Source organism: Eulemur rufifrons, chromosome 28, assembly GCF_041146395.1.
Source record: "Eulemur rufifrons isolate Redbay chromosome 28, OSU_ERuf_1, whole genome shotgun sequence".
In the NCBI taxonomy this organism is placed as follows: domain Eukaryota; kingdom Metazoa; phylum Chordata; class Mammalia; order Primates; family Lemuridae; genus Eulemur; species Eulemur rufifrons.
In genome coordinates this window covers 36,006,608-36,032,080 of record NC_091010.1, presented here as the reverse complement: position 1 = coordinate 36,032,080, position 25,473 = coordinate 36,006,608, and the positions used below count along the sequence as shown (strand labels likewise).

Below are 25,473 nucleotides of genomic sequence, written 5' to 3'. Positions count from 1 at the left end.
AGTGACAAACCACTACTGTGGTTTGCTCACATTTCTAAATGAAAGAAATGCTAAATTTCAGTTATAGGGTAGTAAAAATAAAGGTGTTGTTTTTCCCTTCACATTCAAGAATACCATGAGTTCCATCCATGGACACCTTGAGGCTTTGTGGTTGCCAGGTGTCTTAGTCACTCAGGCTGTTACAACAAATACATATGCTCCTTGACTTATGATGCGGTTACCTGCTACTGTGAGTTGAAAATATCATACATTGAAAATGCATTTAAAACATCTAACCTACTGAACATCATAGTTTAGCCTAGCCTACTTTAAACATGCACAGAATATTTATAGTAGCCTACTGTTGGGCAAAATCATCTAACACAAAGCCTATTTTATGATAAAGTATTGAATATCTCATGTAATTTATTGAAAACTATCCTGAAGTATGGTTTCTGAATACATACTGCTTTCACACCATTGTAAAGTCGAAAAATCATAAGTGAAACCATTGTGAATTAGAAACCATCTGCATCACAGACAGGGTGGCTTAAAACCCAAAATTTATTTCTCATAGTTCTAGAGGCGAGAAGTTCAATATCAGGGTATCAATGTGGTCAAGTTCTTGGTGATGGCCCTCTTCCTGGTTAGTTCCTCATATGGCCTTTTCTTGATGTGGTCACATAGAGAGAGATTCATCTCTTGTATCCTCCTCTTTTTATAAGGACACTAATCCCATCATATGGGCTTCATCCCCATGACCTCATCTAAACCTAATATCTTCTCAAAGATTTCACCTCCTCATACCATCGCATTGGGTACTAGGGCTTCAATATTTGAATTCTGATAAACATTCGGTCCATAACATTGGATGTAGAACCCTAAGCAAACATTCAGTCCATAACACTGGGTGTAGAACCCTGGCTTAGATAATTCTCTTCCACTAAGCCTTTGTTAATCAGCTCTTCACAGCTCCTCCTCACAGAAAGTTTGCATTGCCTTTTCTGTGTATTCACAGTGCCAGAAACTTACCCATGGTAACACTTATCTTGATTTGTTTTTCTCTTAGACAAGACCAGAAATCAGCAAGTGTTTTCTGTAAAGGGCCAGATAAGAAATATTTTAGGTTTTGCAGTCCATATGGTCTCTGTTGCACTTACTCAGTTCAGCCAGAAACAATATGTAAATTAATGGGCATGGCTGTATTCCAGTAAGACTTTTAGGGATACTGAAATTCTTTTATGGACATTGAAATTTGTTTCAAATAATGCTCGTGTATAATGAAATATGCTTCTTTTAAAATTTTTCAACCATTTAAAAATACAAGCCCCATTCTTAGCTTATAGACCGTACAAAAGGAGACCACAGGCCAGGTGTGGCATGGACAATAGATTGTCCTCCTATGTGTTCGATCACAAGTGTCTTGAGGGCAGGCACTGTAAGTTTGTTTTCTATCCTTTACATCGAGCCCCAATGTCTGCCATACTGGTGTAAAATAAACATGGGCTGAATAAATATTTGAGTCTCTAAGTGCTTTATACTCACATATGCTTTCTCAATATTCTTCCAGAATTTGAATTGAACAGCAGATGAATTCCCCAGTAGGAGAATTTAAGCCAAATCCAGATTTGTGGTCTCTTAGTCTAGCACAATTTCATAGCTCCTTCCTCTGAATCTTGGTGCCCCTTAAATGAAGGCTAGCTGTTTCCCATGTTAAAGGTGTTTCCAGTGTACACATAGAGATCTCCGCGTGATGGCAGTTTATATGTGTACCACTGAGTAGAATGTGGCCTTAACCCGAGAAAATGATACATGTTTCAGCAAAGAATCTGAGATATATACTTGAACAAAAAGGGAAGTCCCTTCCCAGCATTTTCTTGCTTTATGCCCTTCAGACTGAACTGTTCACCGATAGTAATCATCATGAAAATCACAGGAATTTTATTTGTGAAGTGCTTATTCCCTACAGAGATTAATACACCACCTAAGATCAAAAGTAAATGAAGACTTTTTTGTTTGAATGGTCTCTTTAAGTTACGGAAGCAACAGACTTGGACACCAGCAGGCTGTTTAAGAAGCAAGACGTTAATCACAACTCTAATATAACCATGTTTTTGGTAATAGGGCAAGGTGGTTATTAGTCATGCTTGCCCACCTGTAAAATACTGATTTGACTAATGTGTATGTTAGCCAAGGCTAAATATAAAAAAGGTTTTGGCATCTTGCTCAAGGTCATGGACAAACTTGCAGTTTCAGTATCATGCAAAATATCTGAAAGGTAGATTTTACTTAGAGACATTTCAATAGCCCCTATAAACAGGAACTAAAAAGTAAAATGAAACTATGGAATTACCTATTTTTAGAACTCATTTTTCAACACATGGATAATGAAACCTGATAAATTTAGTTTAGATATTTTAATGTAACATCAGAGACCACCTAAACTTACATACTTTTGTGGCTTTTTTTGCAGGTGAACTTCATGTATATAAATTACATTAATCAACAAATAGGCCTAATGCTTATCAAAGGAAAAACTAATTTCTAGTGGGAAGGGAGATTATAGAAGAGGAGATAGGGACTTTTCTCTAAAGGAATATACAAATTTATATAAGGAAACATGATATAGACCTATGAGAGATAAATAACAATATTGGTAACATGTGCCAAGCACCAGTGAGGGATACAGACAGAAAAAGCCGTAGCAGTTCATAGGACAGAGGGGTTGTTCAGGGGGAACCAGGAACAATGTCTGGGCTTGACTTAAAAAGCTCAGACTTAAAATGCTGCAGATAGCTTGGTTGCAATACAAACATGCATAAACACATGCACACACACATGCACATGCACATACACGCACAGAACTGCCAAGCCTTTGTGCTCTTAGTCCCATGCTGCCATATTCACTATGATTCTCCTTGACTCCTGACTGTGACCTCTGCTTGGCGCTCTTTGCTCCTTGTTTGAAACTGCTCACACAACATAGTACCATATTTCCTCACACAGAGCTTTCCTCACATTGCTGTGCTGCCCTACAGTTTTCACATAAACTGATATTCAGCAGGACCATTGTTGGTCTATATTCTGTTGACCGAGGTATCTCCTAATCTAGTTTATGCCCCTCCTAGATAGATCTTTCTCAGCTATCACAGTGGTCATATCTCTCGGTTTAAGAGCCTGTAATGGAAATTTTACATAGTGCTGCTGGGAATATGAATTTGTTAAGTCTCTGCAGGGCCAAGCCTTAGAAATGTGTGTATGCTTTCCTTCATGGAGACATTCTATTTCTAATCATTCCTTTAAGGTACATTAAAAAAATATATATATATATTATATATGATAGCTAAAACTATTTTTATTGCCATGAGTGTTTAAAATAACAAAATTGGTTGGTGCATTCTAATTTGTCCTTTAGTGGGAGGTACCTAGGAACCATTAAGAATTATGATGAATATGGAAATATTTATTTTATTCTATTCCATTTTATTTTGCATAAACATTTAAAAACGTGTTGGTGTACCCATGTTGTGTGCTTTTAAATTTTGCTTCTTTACTTCATTTTGTCTTTTTAAGATCTCTAATAGCTTTCTATTAATCCTGGCTTCTGCATCAACTTACTCCCAAACTATGCAGCAACCCTACAGAAACCTCAGCCATTTCAGTCCGTTTCCCTGATTGGACTCCCGAGCTCACTTGCTCTAGGTTATGTACTTCCCTCACTCAGTTATCCTTTTTCCACCTCTTTTCTACCTCAACTCCTACCATTTTCAAGTTCCCACTTGCAGTTCCATCTGTTAGGAATCTTTTCCTGATTTTCCCAGTTCTTCATGGCTATATCATCCAGCCTTACAGTTTTTCTCAAGTAAACTAATGTTCTGAGAAAGCACCTGGATTCAGCAGAGGAACTAGAATATGGTTGGAGAGTACCAGCCACAGCTTTGTTTTCGAAGTGTCATTTTTAAAGCATATTTAGAATGGAGCCGTGTACACACAAGTTCTTGCTGCTTTGTTCTTTTTCTAGTTAACTAAGGATGCTTTCTCCCCCACCCCGGCCCCTAATATAGAGTTGGCCAAGGAAGCAGTCATATTCCAGTTTCTTAGCTTCAATTTTGTAAGGAAAAATAGGTAAAATTCAAAGATAGGGTTTACTTTGAAGTGCAATATTCCTTTATAGTCTTTCTCCCAGTTCCTTTGTGTGTTACCTCTGCCTACCCACAGTCCAAGTGAATACATAGCCTAATTACTCTGTTAACATTTTTTCCCCCCCTTCACTCCTAAATCACAATCCACTGCATTCACTGGGCTCAGTCTGAGAACTGTGAAGAAGAGAGAATTGCATTCTTCTGCCTTTTTATGTTTAGCTCAATGAACTATAATATATCCTGGCCTCATTCAATGGTCTTGCTCAAACCTCCACATTTTCTCTACCCATACCCCATAGCTATGATATCTATATTGGCTTTTGTTAGTTTGTGTGCTAATTTAAAATATTTTCTGTTATAAAAATTTGAAGACATATATAAAAGTAGAGAGAATAATAAAACAAACCTCTCACATACCCATCATAAATTACCAAGATTTTTAGTGTGTTCATGTCTTAAAATCTGAGTTTACCTTGACATGTTGTTCTATAACATCTTTTTCTGAAACGCGTCTATTAGTCATGTGCTTAATAGATTAAATGGTGATGTTCTGTGGTATTCACCTTTAACATTTAATTATGCATTGCCAAAGACTGTGATGTATAAGAGTAGAAATTAAAATTCAGAAAACATATCTAGTAAAACTTCTATGTGGCAACTTTGAACACAGGTTACAATTTGTAAAACAAGGTTTGTTTAGAAGTCATTGTGTAATTATTATTTCTATTACCCAAAATACCCTCCAAACCTGAAAATTGAATTTTTACCTCTACTTTTTGCCATTAAAATATGGCCATTTGTGTCATTAACACCATTCTGGGTAATTACCAGGGTGGGTTATTACGTGTGAACCTCTTTTTCTCTTCATGCTATTTTCTTCATGTATAGTCTTGAATTACTAATACTTTTGACGTGTGCTTAGACACTATTGTCCCCCAAGGGACATAAGAGCAACAGGAACCTTCCTGGAATGCAATAATACTAGTATGGAAAATTATAAAGTACACTTTGCCTGTAAGCATACATGATTTTTTTTAAATAAAATAGGACAGCATTCTGATTTTAGCTTTAAATGTGTGTAAAAGGTTAATCATTTTCATACTTCTCATGAATAACTCATCTCTTTTGCAGGATGTTGTTCACAGTTGAAATTCTCTAATTAATTTTTCCCTGCTTGTTTTCTTTTTCTTTTTTTCCAGCTCTTGTAAATGTGAAACTCTGGGCCATTGATCGACAATGTTTTCAGACAATAATGATGAGGACAGGACTCATCAAGCATACCGAGTATATGGAATTTTTAAAAAGGTAGGATGCTTTCTTTTCTCCTTTTGAGAGCGTTTATTTATGTTCTTTGCAGTTCTATTATCTGAAATGCAGTACAGTGAAGATTTTTTGCTTTTATCTTAATCTTAATAGCTTACAAATTTGTAGAAGTGCAAAACTTTGGTCAGGCTTCTTTATATTTCTGGTGCCAATTTTCATGATTTATGGTGAAGTCAGAACTTCAGAATTTCATCACATGTTTTAGCCATCCAATGTTTCAGAGAAACAAATGAGCATTTTCCTGAACAAAAAAGGATATTGAGTTTATCTCTAACTCTTTATTGTTTAATATATTTATGGCACATCTTCTAAACAGACCCACACTGGAAGACTGAGTCATCTTTTGTGTGAGTTTCCATATGAAAAGTCAGATGACTAAGAAGGAAAAGTTCCAAGAAAAAGCTTATTATCCTTTAATCCTGAGTTTAATTTCCCAAATTAAATTCATTTTATGTTGCAGTTCTGAAATATCAATAGCTTTTCCCCTTTATAATATATATTACCATTATAACTCAATATGGGATGAAAATTAGAATGAAAAGCCAGCTTTTAACTTCTTAGGAATAGACTGATATTCACTGAAATGAATTTCTTTCTCTCTAAGCTTATTTTATTATAAAGGAAATATTTTATTATTGAAAAGAATATTGACAATTCTGATGACTTTTTAAAAAGTAGTTATTTTGTATCTTTTTTAAAAAAGCAGAACCATCATTAAATATTGATGCATAGATCATGTGAGCTAAAGGGAGTGTATCACTAAATAGGATATTATTTTTGAGAGCCTGGAATATTATACAGTTTTTTGGCTTTATGTTTTTATTTTTGGTGAATAAATGGTTAAAATGGAGCTGAAAAGTCAAATTTATGTTTTGTTTTAGTGATACATTTAACATATATCTACTGAATTTATTTAAGATGCAATTTTAATATTCTTTACTTGGATATTTCCTGTTATTTTGTTTCTACTTTATCTTTTATTCACTTTTCATTTCCACATAAAATCTTTTTATGTTCCTGCTAACGGGATAATTCGATTCTAATTTGATGTTAAGTAATAAGATATTAAAATGTTATTCTGCCAGCAGGGTGTTGGTATTTTTTTTTCTCAATGTCATTGAATGAAACATTTAGAAGAGGGGGAAATGTAAATTTCTATTTGAAATTTAGTATAGTTTGTAAAGAAATTAAACTATTTGGGTGCCATATATATGTGGGGGATATTTATGTATATATGTGTATATAGATGTGTGTGTGTGTTTGTGCACATGTGTATGGTGAGAGACAGAATGAGTATTAATTTTTAGCCTTTACTTGAAGTGTAAGAGTTATTGATTTCTTCTGATGAAGCTCTGATAAAGACCCCAGATTGTAATCAATGAAATGCATACCTGTAGAATAGAACCCGTTATTTGTGTCACCTATCTAAGCACTGGACACTTATGATGTTGATTTTAGCTCCCATAAGTTTGTTTTTGCAAGGGAATGGACCAAGTGGGAATGCTATCTCAAATAACTCTAATAAGAACTCTTTTTAGGAAATGGAGATGTCTCACTCTGTGTGGGTGCGCGTGTGTGTTTTCATAAACTCGGAATACACTTATTTTTTCGGCATTATTTCTCAGAGCTGCCTTAGTTTGCATTCTTTATTCTAACAATTCAAACCTTAAACAATAAAATTAGCTCTCCAGAGTGAGTGAACATTTTTGGTTGGTCAGCTTAGAGCAGGTAGAGTTTAACTGGCTGCATTAAAAAGAGATGGGGGCTGACTTTGATGTCACTTTCCATCTGGCCACCCCATAAAACATCCAGCTCACATTGTTTGCAAATGTATGACTAAGCTAGGAGTCCAGAGAGGTGACAGGATGACCATCATTGCCTGAGGCCAGCTTTAATCTTCCTTAATTATAACTGTGACCAACTGGTTCTCTCTCTACAACCCTTCAGTGGTTCACAGTTCCAGTTGAATTATTTACAGCTTCATTAGCAGGACATTCAAAGGCCTCCTAGAGCCAAAGCCAGCCAGCTTTGTCAGCCTGGATTTTTCTTATCCCATGCAAACCAAATAACTCCATGTGCCCATGCACTGCCTGTGCTTTCCCACACCACACTGCTCCGGCTTTTATCTCCATCAACCATGTTCAAATCCTTCTCTTCTCTTTAGACCCAACTAAAAGCTGGCTTTCCCACAGATACTGACTTCATTCCATCCAGAATCAACCTCTTCCTCCTCTGGAGCTTCATCTCTGTCACATGTTTTATTGTCTACTTTCTTTCATTATAATTTGACCACTGCAAGCTTATATCTACTCCTAGATTATAAACTTCTCAGGACTGAAGTTCTTTCTTAAGCATCATGGTATAAATTTTGGCACCAAACTTACTGCTTTGTAGATAGGCAATTTATAGGACAGCAAATATAGGACCAGGACATAATTTTCAGGGACTATCGCAACATAGAAATATGGGGCTTCTTTATGAAAAACTATTAAAAATTTCAAGATGTTGACAGCATAGTATTAAAACAAGCACAGGGAACTTCTAAGTGTCAATCCTATGCTTCTGCACAAGTCACATGCCCAGGAAGCTGTGTAGGGGCAGAGAGAGGGTGATCCCTTTCCTCCCTATCATAAGGGTCATGGCCAATACCCCTGTAACAAAAGACAGGTTAACAAGAGAAAATCATAACAGATGTATTAATATTTAATCAAAGTTTTACATGACACAGGAGCCTCCAGAATGAAGACCTAAATATACAGGGGAAAACTATACATATTTATGCTTAGGTTTAATGCCGAATGGATAGCCATAGAACTGTGATTGGACAAAAAGGGGAAGATCTAATGATAATAGACTGAGTGCAGAAACCTAGGCCTGTCTGTTCAGATTCTTGGCCTCTCTTCTGTTGTAGCATTTCTTCTTCCCCAGTATGGGTAAGACCCCTCTGGAATAAGGCTTTTTATTTCTTTACTGTCAGCTGTTACACAGAAAGGTGAGGGAAGGTTATAATAATATTTTTAGGCTTATGGCTGGCTTTGGAGAAAAGAGGTTCTGATTTCTATGACCTGCCTTGGGGAACAGGAATTCTAGTTTCTACGTCTTACTTCAGGGGAGAATGAGAGGCCAAAGACAAAAGGGCAGGAAAAGGTCAAAGGAGCTGCTTCTGAGGCCTTCACTTTGGGTTATCATTTTTAGAGCCCCAATAGCTGAAAGGGTATATATTTTTCTTCACATTTCCAGGTTAGCTATACATGGTACCATTTATTTTACAAGGCTACTAAGAGATAGCATAATATCCCCAAGAAAAATGATGATATTGTCAAAAACTCAGAAGACTAAAAATAATTAATTTTCTTATTGTAACCAGAGTCATTTTTATCTCTGTTTGTTGTTGATTTTTAAAAATTTGCTTATTACTGTTTTACATCATGTACAACTTTAAAGTTTTATACAGTCAAGTCAGTCCATTTTTTTCCTTACGATTTCATGTGCAGAAAGGCTTACCTGCTTTAACCTTATAAAATATAGACTTAATACTTTAAGTCCTCTATAGCAAACTGTGAAGTGAGTGGGGAGACGTTTTTCTTTATGTGTTTGTTAAATAAAACTTTCATCTGGGTTTTTCTACTACAGATGTCATATACTTTATATTTTGTGAAGGTGTTAAAGGAGTAAAGCAATTGTGACACAATCAGAAAAATTGAAACTCTAGCAAATGTTAACGCAAATCATCAGAATTATTCTCAGTAGGGGTCTCTATTTTACATCCCAGTGCCTTCCTAATTGAGGAATTTCAGGGGCAGTGACAGGCTAAAAGAGGAGTGACCCTCTATTGCTACTCATCCTCCCATGCCACTCTTCCTCCTCATTTTCCTAAATACACACATAAGTTTGGCGGGCGGGAAAAGGGGACACACCAGGCATGTAAATGCACTGCCAATAGGCAAGGAATTTTTTTTTTTTTTTTATTGTCAAAGTTGGGTTTTATTTGTATTTACTCATTTTGTAACTACCAGTCAGTCATGTGGTTTGGCCCCCTCTTTGCTATCAGATGCCACATCAAACTGTGATTCTGGCTCTTTAATCCTATTTAGTCATCTCTCTTTTGTGCCTGTATTTCACATTCCCTGATGTAAACACAGATGTTCCTTTGCAAGCATAGAAAAAAAAAATATTCAAGGGGCAGTGCTACTAAGCATGGCATGATTGCTATAGGTCCAGCCACGATTTTGCCATTTGCCAGCATCTTCCATCATCTTTGGCTACTGAAAAATGCTGTTGTTTTTAAGATGGATTCTGGAAAATGAGCCAAATAACTGCCAGAGTTAATTTGTGTTGCTTTTCTCTGAGCACATTCTCTGTTGCTGCTGTTGGCATGGGCACCTATACCCAGAGGAGCATTAGTATGTAGCTGTGTGTCTGCTGCGATGTGTTTATAGGAAATGGGTTTTCTATTGTCCCTAAACTATGATGATGGTGATGACAATGATAATGGTGGTTCTCAATTTATGTTACTTGCTTTACTGATACATAAGAGACACAGCAGGAATCTTTTAGGACTTAAGCTACCCAATGGATCTTGTCGACCCTCAGAAAAACTATTTTTTATCCACCAGAGAATCTTTTGGTAAGGCAGATGTGCTCATGTCACCTCCCCCTGCATAAAACCTTTCCATAACTTCCTATCACTCCTAGGAGAAAGACTACCTGAGTGTTTATCATTGTCTTCAAAGCCCTGCTGCCCTGGCTACTGCCGACTTCATCTCCCTCTCCATTTTCTATGTCCTCATTCTCTCATTCTCTCTTGCCCCACGTGGTAGTTTTCCATCTCCTCGTGTGCTCTATGGTGCCTCCCAGTGGAAATAATCCCAAGAGACTCCTCGCCTTTTGAATGGGTGTATTTCCCAGAGTGATCTAGGGTGTGACACGTCAAATATGCCTGCTAATGGCCCCCTCCCAGCAACATCCACATATAAGGGGTCAAGAGGATGAATGGGCTTTTGCACATGGCTGCATTTATAAAATCCATTTTGAATAATAACTGTGGGGTGGTATATAATCTTAAGCAAGATTCTTTAAACTTAGGCTCAGTAATTGAAAATGGGAAACGCTCCCGCCATGAAGGATCATAATTAGGAATAAACAAAATAATAGATAATGCTAGTAAAGATTTATTGAGTGTGGACCAAGCAGGGTTCAAAACACTTTAGATATATTAACTTATTTAATCCTTAAGTACTAACATCATTTCCATCTAACAAATGGGAATACAAAGGCCAAAGAGTCCAATAAAGCCGCACAGCTAGTTAGTGGTACAGCCAGTGGATCCAGAACTGATACTCTTAAATTCCACCCTATATTGGCTCATTAGATGCTGGGTACTCCAGTATTAGTTCCTGTGCATTGCTGTCTGTAGATTTCAACACAGAAATCTGGACAAGGTCGACCTTGTCTTTGGTGTACCTGGGATTTCTCATTAACCATATTTTTCTCTGTTAGTGCCCTTCTCTCAAACCTCAGCAGTATTTTCCTTCCTCTCACCCCCCTAGAATGTATTCTCAGAATCAGTTGTTTAGAATTTTACCACCTGTTTGTAATCAGGCATTTATTTCTAAAATTGATATTAAATGACTAACAGCTCGGATCAACATCTTCTGCAGACATTCAGATACTGTGTTTGTGTTTATGATTCTTTTCCACCCTCCTGCCATTGTGTTCCCAAAGCAAGGGTAGTGGTCTGTAAGCAGGACTTGTTCTTGCTGAGGCCACATTCTGTGATTTTCCTTTAAGGAATTGGACTATTTAGACCTTTACAGAGTATCTTCTGCATATTTTAACCCGAAAAAATAAAGATGCTACTTGGTTTTGGCACAGATTATGTAAGGAACAACAATAAAGCTTAATCAATTTGTTGAGATCACATTTCTGGAAAATCAAAATTATGATTTTCCTTTACTCAGATTTTTCTCCTATAATTTACAAAAAGAAGTGGGAAAAAGAGAGTGCATATGAAAACAGTTTGGGGGATTTTCAAACTTTTAAAAAAATATTTTAAAGACGAAGTGACAGACCTATTGAGCTCTTAAGCTTTGAGCTTTAATAGAGCTTTTCTAGAAGATTGTGAAACCTGCATAAGAATTAAGCTTGACAAAGCTGGCATAGTTTTAATTTGAAGAGAAATAACGGGAAGCATAAATACAGAGGCACTTTCTCACCCCATTTTTGAGTCTGTCTGTTCACAGCCCATTTCGTGGTAGCAGATCCATTCTCATTAAAGATGACATGAGGAGCAGATAAATATAAAAATGGCCATTAATTTCATGTTGTCATCTAGCATTTGCACAAATGTCTCCATACTTATCTCTTTTTAAAAAAAGGGAGACAATGTATTCTCAGATATTTACATAATTATGTGCTGAAGTTTAAAAAAAATAACCATCTATATATTTCATATACAGGCACTTTCCCCTCCATATGTGTAATTTTTTTCTAATCCTTGCAAATAATTAATAAAATACTCAGTTTATTATATTTGTGGCTAAAATCTCCCATTTGAGTCAGTAATGAATCCCATACACATAGGTCTTGTTTAGTCTGGGAAAAGACTAAGTTCCGGGCTAAGGGACTTAATACATTGATTCATTATGCTGCCTCTCCCTGAGCCTGGTCTTGGAGAAATGAGCCTCTTTGGGGATCGTAGGCTAACTTTCCCTCACCATATCCTTGAGAACTACTTTCTCAAAACTCTGGGGTTTACAAATCTGAAGCAATGTGATGAAGCAGTTTAATATTCGTCTGTTCTGTTGTAGCTTTGAACCTTATAAATCATTCCTGTAGTGAGGCTTATTTTATTTCTGTATCATTCATATTGAGCCTACTTACAGTCCTGTATTTGTAAAATGTTTAGTACACAAAGGATTAGTGCTTCTGGGAATGAGGACTTTTCCATAAGGAAAACTAATCTGTAATGATCAAATTCAGAAGGAATCCACGAGCTATTGGGGGAATTAAGAAGGCAGCCTTCGTGGGTCTCAGCAACTCAGATTTCTCTACTTGATGTAGAAACCTACTTAACGGTTCGTGAGAAATCTGAAAAAGTCTGAAGTGGGAATGAGGAGATACTGCTGAGACAAAGTCAGTATCAGGGTAATTTAGACAAAGAAAGTGTTTTAGTTTGTACATTTTATCTGTTCTGGGAAGGGGAGAGGACATCACCTTTTCAGTTTCAAAGAAGCTTGAATGAAACTTAGAGGTTCTCGGATTCTTTTTGTTTTTGTTTTTTGGCTTGGCGGAAAGTTAATCATAATTTAATTACCATTATGATATTATCAAGGTGAACTCTTAAAGGAAAGCTTAGAATCTGGCTGTTTGGCAGCCTGGATACCTCTGAATCACACAATCCAGATTTTGAGTCTCTGGCTAGGGCACAGGGGAAGCACACACTTCTGGGAAGGGAAGCCGTTAGAGGGAGCACAGACACGGGCTTAGTTATGGACACTCCCTGCTCTTGGTGTGAGTGTTTTCCAGGAGACCAGGGAGAAAACAAAACCCAAAACAGAACAGCCTGCACCTGCCATTTACACACATTATCTCACTTAGTTTTGACAAGATGCTTTAAGGAAGTTGGTGTTATCTCCGTTTTACTGAGGAGGCAATTGGAGTCATGTCATGAAAATTAGCAATTTTCCCAGTATCATACAACTAGATTCAAAACCAGACGCGATCCTGAAGTCCTTGTTTTGTTAGCTTATTAGGCAGATTTCCTGAAAATGGGTATGTCAGAGGAAGAGCAACAGAACAAGTATTTATAATTTCTGTTTTTTTAATGGAGTAAAAAGTAGTGTCAATTAGTGAATGTATGAAAAAATTACAAATATAAATGATGAAAAAAATTCTTGGAAATGCTTTTCTCTATACAGTTAAACCATTGCAAAAAGTTCCTAACAGAATTTTAACAGTAGTATATATGTATTTATATATGTGTTTGTGTGTAATCATGTATCTATATGTGAAAAGAATCTGAGTTTTTAAGAAGTAATTTTAAAACAGAGGGGAAAGGATTTTTTTTCTTTGAATTCTGGTATCATATACTTTGTATGTATATAATAAGTGATAGAATATTTATGCTAAAGCCCAGAAGGATTCTAATTAAGCAGCACAATTTCAGTTAACCTATAAATATATAGAGAGTATTTAAAATTATTCAGTACTTTTCAAGGAATTGAATAAATTCTGTTTTCCCAGTTGCCTGGAAGTGGTCCAATGGGTAAATATTGCATTCCATGTTTGGAAAAAATGACTTAAGTGCTTTGGTCTATTGTGCAAACAAAGATAAATCAAAGTTGCCTTGGAGGATGGATTTGTTTGTTTTATTTTTTTAAGAAATTAAATACATAAGTAAATCTAACACAAACATGGCCAAGGTTTAAAGCAATGAAGGAAAAATTAAAATTCAAGAAGTTTAATTCCAGAGAATTCTAAATTCTTACAAATTTTTACTTTCTTTTAAGTACCTTGAACTCTATACACTTAGAAGTAACATTGCTTTTTGAAATTATGTCCCGGTGTTGGGGGCAGAGGGGCCTGAAGGAATGACAAATTTGTTGTTATTCTTAATTTATTTTTCAAGCTTATCCAGATAAAAATATGACAAAATACTACAAGACTAACCAATAAATGTGTCTGAAAAATAGTTAAACCCTAACCAGCAAAAAGTTATTGACTAGTCTTCAGTTAAGTTAATAAATATTATCCTAAATGGCATTAACTTCCTGTGCTTCTCTCTTCTCTTCTTCCTCTTCTTCTTCTTCCTTCTCTCTCTCATTCTCAATAAATCAATACATTCATATGTAGACGTATAGTCATTGCTTCTTAAAGGAAAAACTCAAATACAAACAACACATGATCAGTTTTTTTTTCATTTAATCTGGTATATTCTACTATTTTAATATCCAATTCATATTTTAAGACCTTTCATTCACATATTCCAACAGGTGGAAGAAGTTGTGCTAGGAATTGAGTAGCAATAATTAGACCACCTGACATCATCAAGAATTCCATATTGAACATATAAAATTAGTTCAAATCAGATTTTGTTAACATATTATATAATATATATATGGAAACACATCAAAGTTAACCTTTGTATTGGATAAGAAGTAAAACCAGTGTATGAAAATTAGAGTGTACTATAGAATATGTTTTTTAAAATTTATTTAGCACAGATGAAAGATATACTGTCTCACTAATGACAATTCACCCACTCTTCATTCTTTCTGACTCTCAGATTTATAACACCTAATTAATTGGTCTTTCTATCACTAAATAATTTTTACTTTAATTAGAAGCCCCCCTAATATAATTAAACAAGAGATGTCTTGTTTGATTACCAAAAAACCTCAAGATTTTCAGTAAAGAGATATTTCTTTTCCTTTGTAACTAGTATGTCTTTTTCTTAGTCCTTATTAGATTGTTCTGGCATCTCAAATTACACAGCTGACTTCTTTAAATAATTATTTTCTACATAAATTTCATGACAATCTGATTATACTACACTGTATTATACAACACTGTTTTCTTAAACAAACACACTATCAAAACACACAAAAAAACCAGTTGGTGATGGCTTTAGAGTCTGCGGTCTGCTCCTGCCTGTCTCTTCCTGTGTCTGCAACAATGTCCTGACACCCCACCCCTCAGCCCACCAAATTCCTGCTCACATATTTCCCATGGAAATTCCAAAGGGAGTAATCTGAACTTAATTTGGTAGATGACGGAAAGATATTAAAAGTCTCAGCAGGTGTCAGGATTTTAGCCATGCATTTCTAAAATTAATCTAGCAGGAATGCGTAAGAAGGATTGGGGTGCGGAGGGAACTGGAAATGAGGGCAGGGAGGGTCATTCATCAAGGCTCAAAACCATCCCATCCTTAAAATTTCAAGATTGGAGTTCCCAAGTCTGGCCTTTGTGATTGCTTAGCAGTTGATGCTGTGGGAGGGTAAAGATGAGAAATCAGAGATGAAAGAGGAAGCAGGTGTCTTCCATAAACACAAGACAGTGAACTTGATGCTCATTCAGGGGTGCAATTCTAGAACAGTGTAGCAAAGAGTTGATTTGTGAATAGCTATTAGGCTAAGATGTGTTTTTAGGAGCCTTCATGAATTTCCTACCTCATCCTCTCTTTCTTGGATGGGTTTACTAGTCTAGTAGATAGAGAAAATGCAATGGACACTGTAGATCAGATTGTGGTGGTGCATTTAACAATGTCTATGACATTGTGGATAAGACAGGACAATTTAGGCTGAATATGAGGAGAGTCCCACAACACGCTACTCTCAATGCAGCTCTTAAAATCTCCAATAAAAGAAATTAATAGCTCTCTACTATAAACCAATATAATTGCTCCAGGCCCCATACCATGTGTAAATTTTTCAGAATTTGTTTTAATAAAATATATAGCAAAAGAGAAAATTTGTTTAACTACTCCCTTTGGGAACCAAGAATCTTTCACTTAAATGTAGCTAGTCCTACAGGGGTTTGAGGAAGTGCTGGTGAGAGCTAAGTTGATAGAAAAAACTCAACTTGAGTAGAGTTTTCTTAAGTTCTGTGTTTAGGTCTTCAAAAATGGATGAAAGCTAAAACTCATTAATTATTTAAAATGTCAACTGGATAAACTCCCAAAACTTACTCATTTGGAAAATCGGGTTTGTCCTATAAGGTAAATGGACCCTGTCCATAGGTAGCTTCTGTATCACTGGGAAAGGGGTTTCTTTCAGAGAGATGGAACCGAGAGAGCCAGAGTCCTTCCTTCCCAGGAAGAGAACAAAGGAAGAAAGGAAGGTGGCTCTTTGCTCTATATATTCTTCACCTATTAGTCAAAAAGGAAGAGATTGGATTATTGGGAAAGTAACTTTCATCTTATTAAAATATAGTGTAATGGACACGATGTGAAAGAATTTTACGCTTCTTGTTGCCTGTAAGAAAAGATTAATTGAACAAACTTTCAGTAACAAGTTTAGTTTAGTTTCCCCCGAGGAAAAAATAAACCACCACAACAGTGGTGCTGAGAGACAGCCTCTATAGAGTTCAGTCCATTAACACTAAGGGAAATAATTAGTTTTTCCAGTGATGACTGATGAATTATTTTGACTTGTTTCTAAACATTCAGGCTGCATCAACAAAGCAGAATTTCTTAAAATATTCAAGGCAAAGAAAAACAACAAAATCCTATGTTGATTATTTCAGTATTCAGGTGTTTGTCCTAAATATTTAATTTCTTTCATTCTATACAGCCACTTCCATATGTACTCACCAGCTGATAAGATTGTCATACAAATAAACAATTAAAAATTACGAAAAAAGATTAGAAAGATTAAATATTATTTATTTATGCAGTATCCACAGTATTTTTTGGCTAATTTTCTTCATTAAGAGAATTAGAGTAAAAACATCTAGCTTTCATGAGCATGAAAGGTAGGCTCAGGCTAGAGTGCAGTGGCATCATCACAGCTCACTGTAACCTCAAACTCTGGGCTCAAGTGATCCTCCTCTCTCAGCCTCCCGAGTAGCTGGGACTACAGGCATGCACCACCATGCTGGGCTGTTTTCTATTTTATGTAGAGACAGGGGATTCTCTCTTGCTCAGGCTGGTGTTGAACTCCTGGCCTCAAGCAGTCCTCCTACCTTGGCCTCCCAAAGTGCTGGGATTACAGGCATGAGCCAATGAGCTTAGGCTGTTTCTGATACTCTTGTTAGAGGTAATGAATCGTTAAATTTCAGCTTGGGCTTATTAGCTCATAGGTGTGGATGCATTTTATCATTGAACTATGGTAATACTATTCCTAGAGGACTGAAATAGAAGACCCTATTTTAACAAAAAAAGGTAGATCTTGATGATTCTGCACAATTATGTTGAACAGAAAAAATGTATTGCTTTATCTTTCACTGCCTTGTTAATTTCCAACTGAAAAAAATGCCATCTCATGGGATAAGCAACCAGCTCTGTCTCAGATAAATTCTTTTTTCTTTTCTTTTTTTTTTTGGAGGTTGAATTTCCCCATTTTCTTTCTAATTTCTGAAACAGTTAAGAAAGTTTAGAACCAAACTATCACACCTAATAAGATAATTAGATATCCGAAGAAGCACAAATTTTCTCTGCTACCAGATAAACTTTTTGTTTATGATAATAACTTGTAAAATGGTAGCGTCAGACTTTGAGGCTGTGGACAACTAACTACTTTTTGTCATCTGGAGAATATATATCTGAATTATTGGAAAGGTCAGGGATGATGTCTCATTTTACTCTTATACTGAAAATTTTTAATATGTGAATGTTTAATATCTGTATATAGAATAAATGGCAGCAAGTTGTCAAAGAAGTATAAATTTCCAAAGTAGTTTAGAACGTTAGATTGCCAAAGCCTTTACTCTTGTTTACTTTCACATAAGGAAGGCTTATTATTCTTCAGTATGTAAGTATGTTTCATAATCCTTATATGAAAAAAATCTAAAAATATTTTAACATATTGACTATGACTTTTTGACAAAGGAGCCATTTTTCTGCCTTGTTGGTGCTGAGAATTGTCTCCAGACAGATGGGGTTCTTCCTGCATTGATGAGCAGACAGTTCAAAGCATTGACAGATGTGTTAGGAAATGACTTGCTAATTTCAAAAGGGAGAGAAGGTTCTTTACATTAGAGAGGTAGTTAGTGGTCATCACTGTAAACAAAGCATTAAAATTAGCATCACCAATAGTAGAACAACCTGCTATCTGGTGGCTGTTGATGTAACACAATATGACATACACAGCATCATCTGTGACATCTTCTTGCCAACAATGTTAAACTTTGCTCTAGTGAAGCCTTTTGACATGACTATTAGTTTATAGAAAGTACAAGGATATAGGAACAACTTAAATGTCATTACAAAAGAACAATTGGATAAATAGGCATATGATAACCTGGGCATTCAATAAGAAAACTGGCCTAGTCACTTCAAAACATTTGTTTTTTTTTCCAAAACAAAGCATGTAATTAAAAAAAGATGTTCAGAGGACTGTTCAGGATTAAAACAAACTAAGGGAGATGTAATATCCAAATTAAATCTGTAGTAGTTATCTATTGCAGTATGATGAATTACACCAAAATCTAGTGGTTTAAAACAACAAACATTTATCATCTCACTGTTTCAGGTGGTGAGAAATCTGGTTATAGTTTAGCTGAATGCCTGTGGCTAAAGGTGTCTCATGAAGTTGCTGTCAAGCAATTGTCCAGGCTTCAGACTTGTCTGAAAGCTCAACTAGGGAAGGGGTGTGTCAGGCTCTGCTTCCAAGCTCATTCGTGTGGCTGTTGCAGGCCTCGGCCCCTTGCCATGTGAGTATTTCCACAGGGCTGCATCACAACACGGAGGCTGGCTTCTCTCAGGGCAAGTATTGCAAGACAGAGCAGAGAATGCCCAAGATGGAATTCTAAGTCTTCTCATAACTTCATCTCTAAAGTGGCATCCTCTCCCTTCTACTGAATTCTATTTCTTAGAAGTGATTCAGTAAGTCCAGTTTATCCTCAAGGTGGAAAGATGGCAGGATTACACAAGAACATGAAGACCTCGGGAGCAGACAGGAATTGTTGAGGGTTATACTAGAGGCTGACTACCACAAAATGCATAAAGACTAATTGGATTCTAGCTACAGAAGGTAGAATCTATAAAAGATATTTTAGAGGCAATCAGGAAAATTTGAATATGAATATGATGCAAAGCAATATTAGGAAATTATTGTTAATATTCATAAGTGGCAATGATGCTATTGTTATGTAAGACATGTATTTATTCCTGGAAGATACAGGCTTGAATGATTAGGTATAAATTACTATGATATCTGTAACTTATTTCCTAAATACACATACACACACACACACACTGTACATATGAAAAGATACATACATGGAAAAGTAGGTAAATAAAGCAGTAACAATTATTGAATCTAGGTGGTGGGTATTTGGGTGTTCATTGTCTTATTCTTCCAATTTTTTAGTCTGTTTGGAATTTTTTTGATAAAATGTTGGATAAGATGGATAGGTCAGCCTTATTTCTGTCTTGTTCTAGAAAGGCCAGGGAAGCAGGTTGCACAGAGCTATGCAAACTTCTCAAATTTGTAAGGGCCGTCTAAGATGTTATAGTAAAAAACTCATAATATTGATGAAACCAGATTTCCCCAGGTCTACTTCCTTTGCTGTACCACCTATTATATGCTTTCATACCTGTGTTTACACACAGTGACCACTTTGGGAAAGCATGAAAAGATTTCTTGTGAGAGTGGGGGTCTGGGGATGTTTACTGCAATGGAATTGATGAGTTTTATATCTGGTTAGGCTATAGTTTTCTGCTTTTTTTATATTTTCTATCAAGATTTTTATCATCTTTTGTTTTGGAACTTTCCACCATATAACTACTCTTCTACCTAAATCTTTCTTCACTCCCTAAATACGTAACATTATTTTTAAACACTCTTGGATAGTTAGCGTTCTGTGTGATTTGCATCTTCTGATAGCTCCACTAGAGCTACTTTTTAAGCCATCTAACAGTTTTCCAGAGCTCATAATTATCTGAGTTGTTAGAGTTACTGCGCTTTTTAAATTATATGTGATGCTTTATCTGGAAATTTAATCCTAGGCCATAAGGGCACATTCACTAATATTAGGAAAGTTGGCTTATTTATTCTACTAGTCCTGTTACAATATAGTTGTGATCTCTACAGTGTAATCATTTATTGAACTGCTTTTCAAGTGATCTTTAAAAAGCTGTTTATCATAACATTCAATGCTTTCAACTGTGAGATCATACCCCCAGGAATAATTACTAAATCTGTTTTAAATTGTTCTGCCTTCTTCCTTACCAATTTCATTACCTAACCTCTACTGCATCCAAAACCATTATTGATTGAGGTTTTTATCAGACTAATGTATGTTCTATCATCACTGATAGAACTTAGTGAAGACTTTAATATGTGATAATTCCTTCTGTTCTTAGAGATATTTGAGAGGAGCAAAGCTTTATTTTTATTTATTATATATATGTATACTATTGAAATTCAGGGTACTTTCACAATTTAATCCTAAAACCAGTACATTTCAAACAATGTATTGCTTAATTTTTTTTCTGATAGCAAAATCATCATATGTTCCTGGTAGAAAATACAGGAAAGCATAAAGGATAAAATAAAATAAAAATCCACTTTAACCCCAACGCCCAGGAAAAATCACTGGTAACATTTTGGTTTAATTCAAACTATTTTCCCTCTACCAATGAAGAGAATGTAAATGAGGTAAGGTAGGAATTTCTGCTTTTAAGAGGAAAACAAAAATTAGAACAAAACAAACAAAAAGCAAGGAAGAGTAAAAGAAGCCTTGGGATAGGGGAACAATCCAGAGCCTTTATGGTGGCTCCATAACTTTTTTCCAAGATCCAAGTTACTCATAGTTCCTTTCTATTCCATCCCTAAAATTTTCCAAAATCCTAGGGGGCCTCATCCTCATGGTTCATAATGGCTAACCTAGTTTATCTTTTATCTCTGCATTCTAGCCAGTAGGATGGAGAAATGGAATTGAATGGGGCCCCACACTTTGCTGTTAGAAGAGCTTTCTGGAAATTCCGTGTTTTTTCCACAAACATCTAATTGGCCAGAACTTAGTCTCCTAGTTGCAACAATGGCTGGGTGCCAATTAGGAGTCTTAGATGGAGAGGAAGAACATGAGTATAAATGAAAGGAAATATTCCAGTTTTATTGTCAGGAATTATCTCTAGATGGTAGGATAATGGGTAACTTAGTTTTTTGTATAGGTATATATGATATATGTTTGTATTTTCTCCATTTCTTGAATAAGCTTACAAAGGTTTTTAAACTGGAAAGAGTTAGTCTCTACAAAATAGGTGAATGTATCAGGCATTTTCCAGTTGTTTAAAAATAATTAATTATTTAAAAAAAAACTGCTTAAAAATGATACTGATATTTTGTTTTGAAGAAAGTAACTGATCCTCTAGAGAAGCTAAGAAATTTTTTAGTACTGCACAGTTTATGTGTGATGAAAATTGTCAAGCAGTTAAAAAAGATTTTGTTTTAAATTAGTGCTTATTGTGAAAAGCCACATTTGCTCCCTCAGAGGAGGAGAATTGATGTTTATTAAGCACCTCCATGTGCCAAGCACATGCAGCACATTTGGAAGATTGCCGTCTACTTAATCATCTAAAGGTGAGCAAATATTTTTGTAAAAAGTCAGATAGTAAATATTTTAGGCTTTTGGGGTCAAGATGCACAATCAAGAATAGTATTTAGTTACTTACATAACTGAAAAGAAAATAAATATATTTATTTTTTCAACCATTTAAATATGTACTGTAGGGGTGAAGGGAGCTTTCTTTTCCACTCTGAAATTTTGATAATTTGAGTGTCTGGAATAAACTGACAATAGACAGATTAACAGGAAAAAAGGGATACAAATTTATTCTGTGTACGTGCATGAAAGTATCACAAAATATAAGATTCAAAGAAGGTCCACGTGGTTGAAGCTTAAATAGCATTTTGAGCTACAGGAAGAAATAGGAGCTAGGAGCTTCCCTGGGGGAGGTGGCTACACAAGCTGTGGATAGGTGAGGAGAGGAAATGCATGATGATCAAAGTTATCTTATTATGCAGGTAAAGGCTCTCCGGTAGCAGCCCTCAGAAGAAATAGGTGAAAAGTCTGTTTGGGTATGGTGTCTTGGGCATGGAAAACTTTAATCTCTTCTCCTGCAATAGGAGTTAATCTTCCCTGGTTAATATCGATTCCACATAGTCACATTTCTTCTGAAAGAACTTCCTATAGTCAGATAAGGGAAACTTCATAGAAAGTCCTTCCTTGTGTTCAGGAGAGAAAGAGGATGGAGAGACGGGGGTGGAGGAAAGTCGGAGAGACCTTGGTCCTGAGGCTGCTGCTTTTTTATTTATTTATTTATTTTTGTTTGTTTCAGCATATTGGGGGGGTACAAATATTTAGGTTACATATATTGCCTTTGCCCCACACAAATCAGAGCTTCAAGTGTGTCCATCCCCTGTGTGCACCGCATCCATTAGGTGTATATATACCCATCCCCTCCTCCCCCTCATCTGCCTGACACCCGATGAATGTTATTACTATACGTGCACTTAGGTGTTGATCAGTTAATATGTTTCTTTAGTTCAAAATACTCAGCATGCCAAAGCGCCATACTTTGCAGTATTGTTTCTTGGAGCTCTAACAGTACAAACCATTCTTAATTCACGGGCAGTACAAAATCAGGTGGGAGGCACTGGTTTGCCTACTTCTGTTGTAAACAACCCAGAGCAGTATACAGACAGCGATTTGCTCATTTTGCAGATGAGCAAACAGTGACTTAGAATGTTTACCCATGCTCACAAAACTAGTAAATAGTATGGCTGGGATTATGCCCATGTTTATCTGACTTTAAAATTTATGCCCTTTCTGCTTGGCCACGTGGTGGAACGTGTGAACACTTATAAAGAAAGACGGGTTTTCCAGTAGAAGAAAATGTCATCTAAAGGGAAGAGCTTTTCCAGGCCCTGCCAGGATCCTGTGGCTTGAAGTCAGGCACTTCCTTCTCACCTGATGCCATAATGTACTTCAAGTGAGGATCCCTTTAGGAAACTGTAAATAAACTCTTGAAAGAGTGAGGCTATGTCTAGTTACAGGACTTAGTTTACTTCAAGTATAATAAAAGTGGCCCTGCCTTTTGGCTTTACTAAAAGCCAAAATCTTTGTGTTCAAAGGGAAAAGAAGGAAAGATAATCAATATTTTAACTTTGTTTAAAAATAAAGATTTTGGGAGGTTTTAAACAGTGTTTCCGTTCCCTGTTCTATTTAAATGATGCTGTGATTATCTCTTTAAAGAAAAGGCTCAGAGGCCTGGGTTGTCATCCAAAGGATAAACAGTGAATGCAGTGTATTAGTCACCAGTGGCAACAAATCTGCCCCCACACGAGGCACCTGACTTGCTGAGTCATGGACTCAAAAGCAAGAAACCACAGGCTGCAATTGGAGCTGACAAGGAGTGGCCTTTTAGAAAGGTGTCCTGTGAATTGAACATGAAGAGTGGGATTACTGAGTGGCGTATAAGTTCATTAGTTCTCAGTAGCTGGGGTCTGAAGAAACTCAGTAGGGACAGAGTCACTGAGCATGCATTAATCATAGCCTCTCTGTGTTGAGTTCCCATGGCTTGCTAAGCTTATTACATAGCTAGCTGTGAAATTCTAATTTTTCATAACAATGCTGACAGGTATGTATTGTTCCAACTTTATAGATGATGAAATTGAGGCTCAGTGAGATTAAATCTTTTCCAAGGTCACACAGTTATAGGTAGTAGAGCTGCATGCAAACACAGGTCTTTTTTTTTTAATTTTATTTAATTTTAATTGACAAGTAATGATTATATATATTTATTTGGTAATGTGATCATGTGATCAAACAATGTGATATTTTTGATCCATGCATTCATTGTGGAATGATCAAATGATCAAATCAGGGTAATTAACATATCCATCACCTCAAATATTTATCCTTTGTGATGAGAACACTTAAAATTTTCTCTTTTCGCTATTTTGAAATATAGAATACATTATGTATTGTATAACACATTAGAGCACCAGAACTTAATTCTTTTTATCTAACCTAAACTCTGTATCTGTTGACCAATATCTCCTCTTTCCCTGTCTACCTTCTTCTCCCCAACCCCAGCCCATTATAACCACCATTCTACTCTACCTTTATGAGTTCAACTTCTTTAGATTCCACATATAATGAGATCACACGGTATTTGTCTCTCTGTGCCTGTGGCTGGTTAATTTCACTTAACATAATGTCCTCTAGGTTTATCCATGTTCTCACAAATGATAGAATTTCCTGATTTTTTAAGGCTAAATAGTATCCCATTGTGTATATATACCACATTTTTTTGCCTCTTGGACTGTTTATTTCATTGCATTTTAGTCAGGCTCTTCCCCAGATATCTTTTGATCTCCATCACAGCCTCTTTTTCAGAAAGCTGAAACTGTGCTCTGCTTCTTGCCATTTTCATGGCACCCACTGCCCTCGTACCTAAAATATTTAAAAATAAATATGGAAACAAGAACTTAGCTGAGTTTTGCAACACAGATGCATGTTCTAGTTCTACATTTATATAAAGTAAGGGTGAGGAAGAGTGGTTAGTCCACAGGGGTATGTGCACACCGAGGGTTGCCACACTGGGTGGGCTAATGAGATGGGGAAGGGTGTCTAGAGTCCTGGACGCTCCAGAAACATCAGAAGTTACTGACTTATCAATGGACAGAGCCTTAGAAAAATCTGTGAAGACATGCTATCTCTACATGGGAGGCTCTCACTTCCCCTTAAAGTAGACTAGAAAAAAAATAAAAGAAAGCCCATAAACCCACATTAACCAACACACACAGAACATATTCTAAGTCTCCAGATAAATACCTGCAAATAAGTACTTGGTGGTTTTAGTTCTGAGACTGGAGAAAAGATCTGGGGCTTTGGCCTCCAAAGGCAGGAGGTATTGTTTAAGAAGAGACCCCCGCCTCCCCACCACTATTTCACCAAGATAGTGACTTGCAGGAAGATTTGTGCCCTATGTCTTTCCTGGATGTAGTGGACTGGCATTTCTAAAGAGCACATCACTGAAGGGGCAGATGCTGGCCATTTAAATGTGGCCTTTGCCACATTTGGGAACTGACTGGTTCCATGAAGGTAGGGACCAGGTCCAGTTTGCTACTAACCATTGTATTCACAGAGCCCAACACTGTGCCTGGTGTATAGTAGGCATGCAAAAAATGTATACTGACTGGTTGAATGAAATAGTCCAAAATGAAAATCTCACTTTCCCAAGAATATAAACTATATTATAATATTTTCATTGGTTATACATATACATTTTTAAAATCAATTCATCTGCTGATGGACACTTACAGCCATACGTTGGCTATTGTAAGTAATATTGCAATGG

At 36.2% G+C, this 25,473-nt stretch overlaps 1 protein-coding gene across 2 annotated transcripts in view; it reads left to right on the top strand.

The window, feature by feature from the left end:
* PRKG1 (protein kinase cGMP-dependent 1) overlaps window positions 1–25,473 on the top strand; it is a 1,171,371-nt gene that overhangs the window by 740,318 nt on the left and 405,580 nt on the right. For both annotated transcript variants that reach the window (XM_069461138.1, XM_069461137.1), the window contains exon 4: window positions 5,321–5,426. In XM_069461138.1, the coding sequence (XP_069317239.1) occupies window positions 5,321–5,426 (106 nt within the window). The remainder of the gene's footprint in view (window positions 1–5,320; window positions 5,427–25,473) is intronic.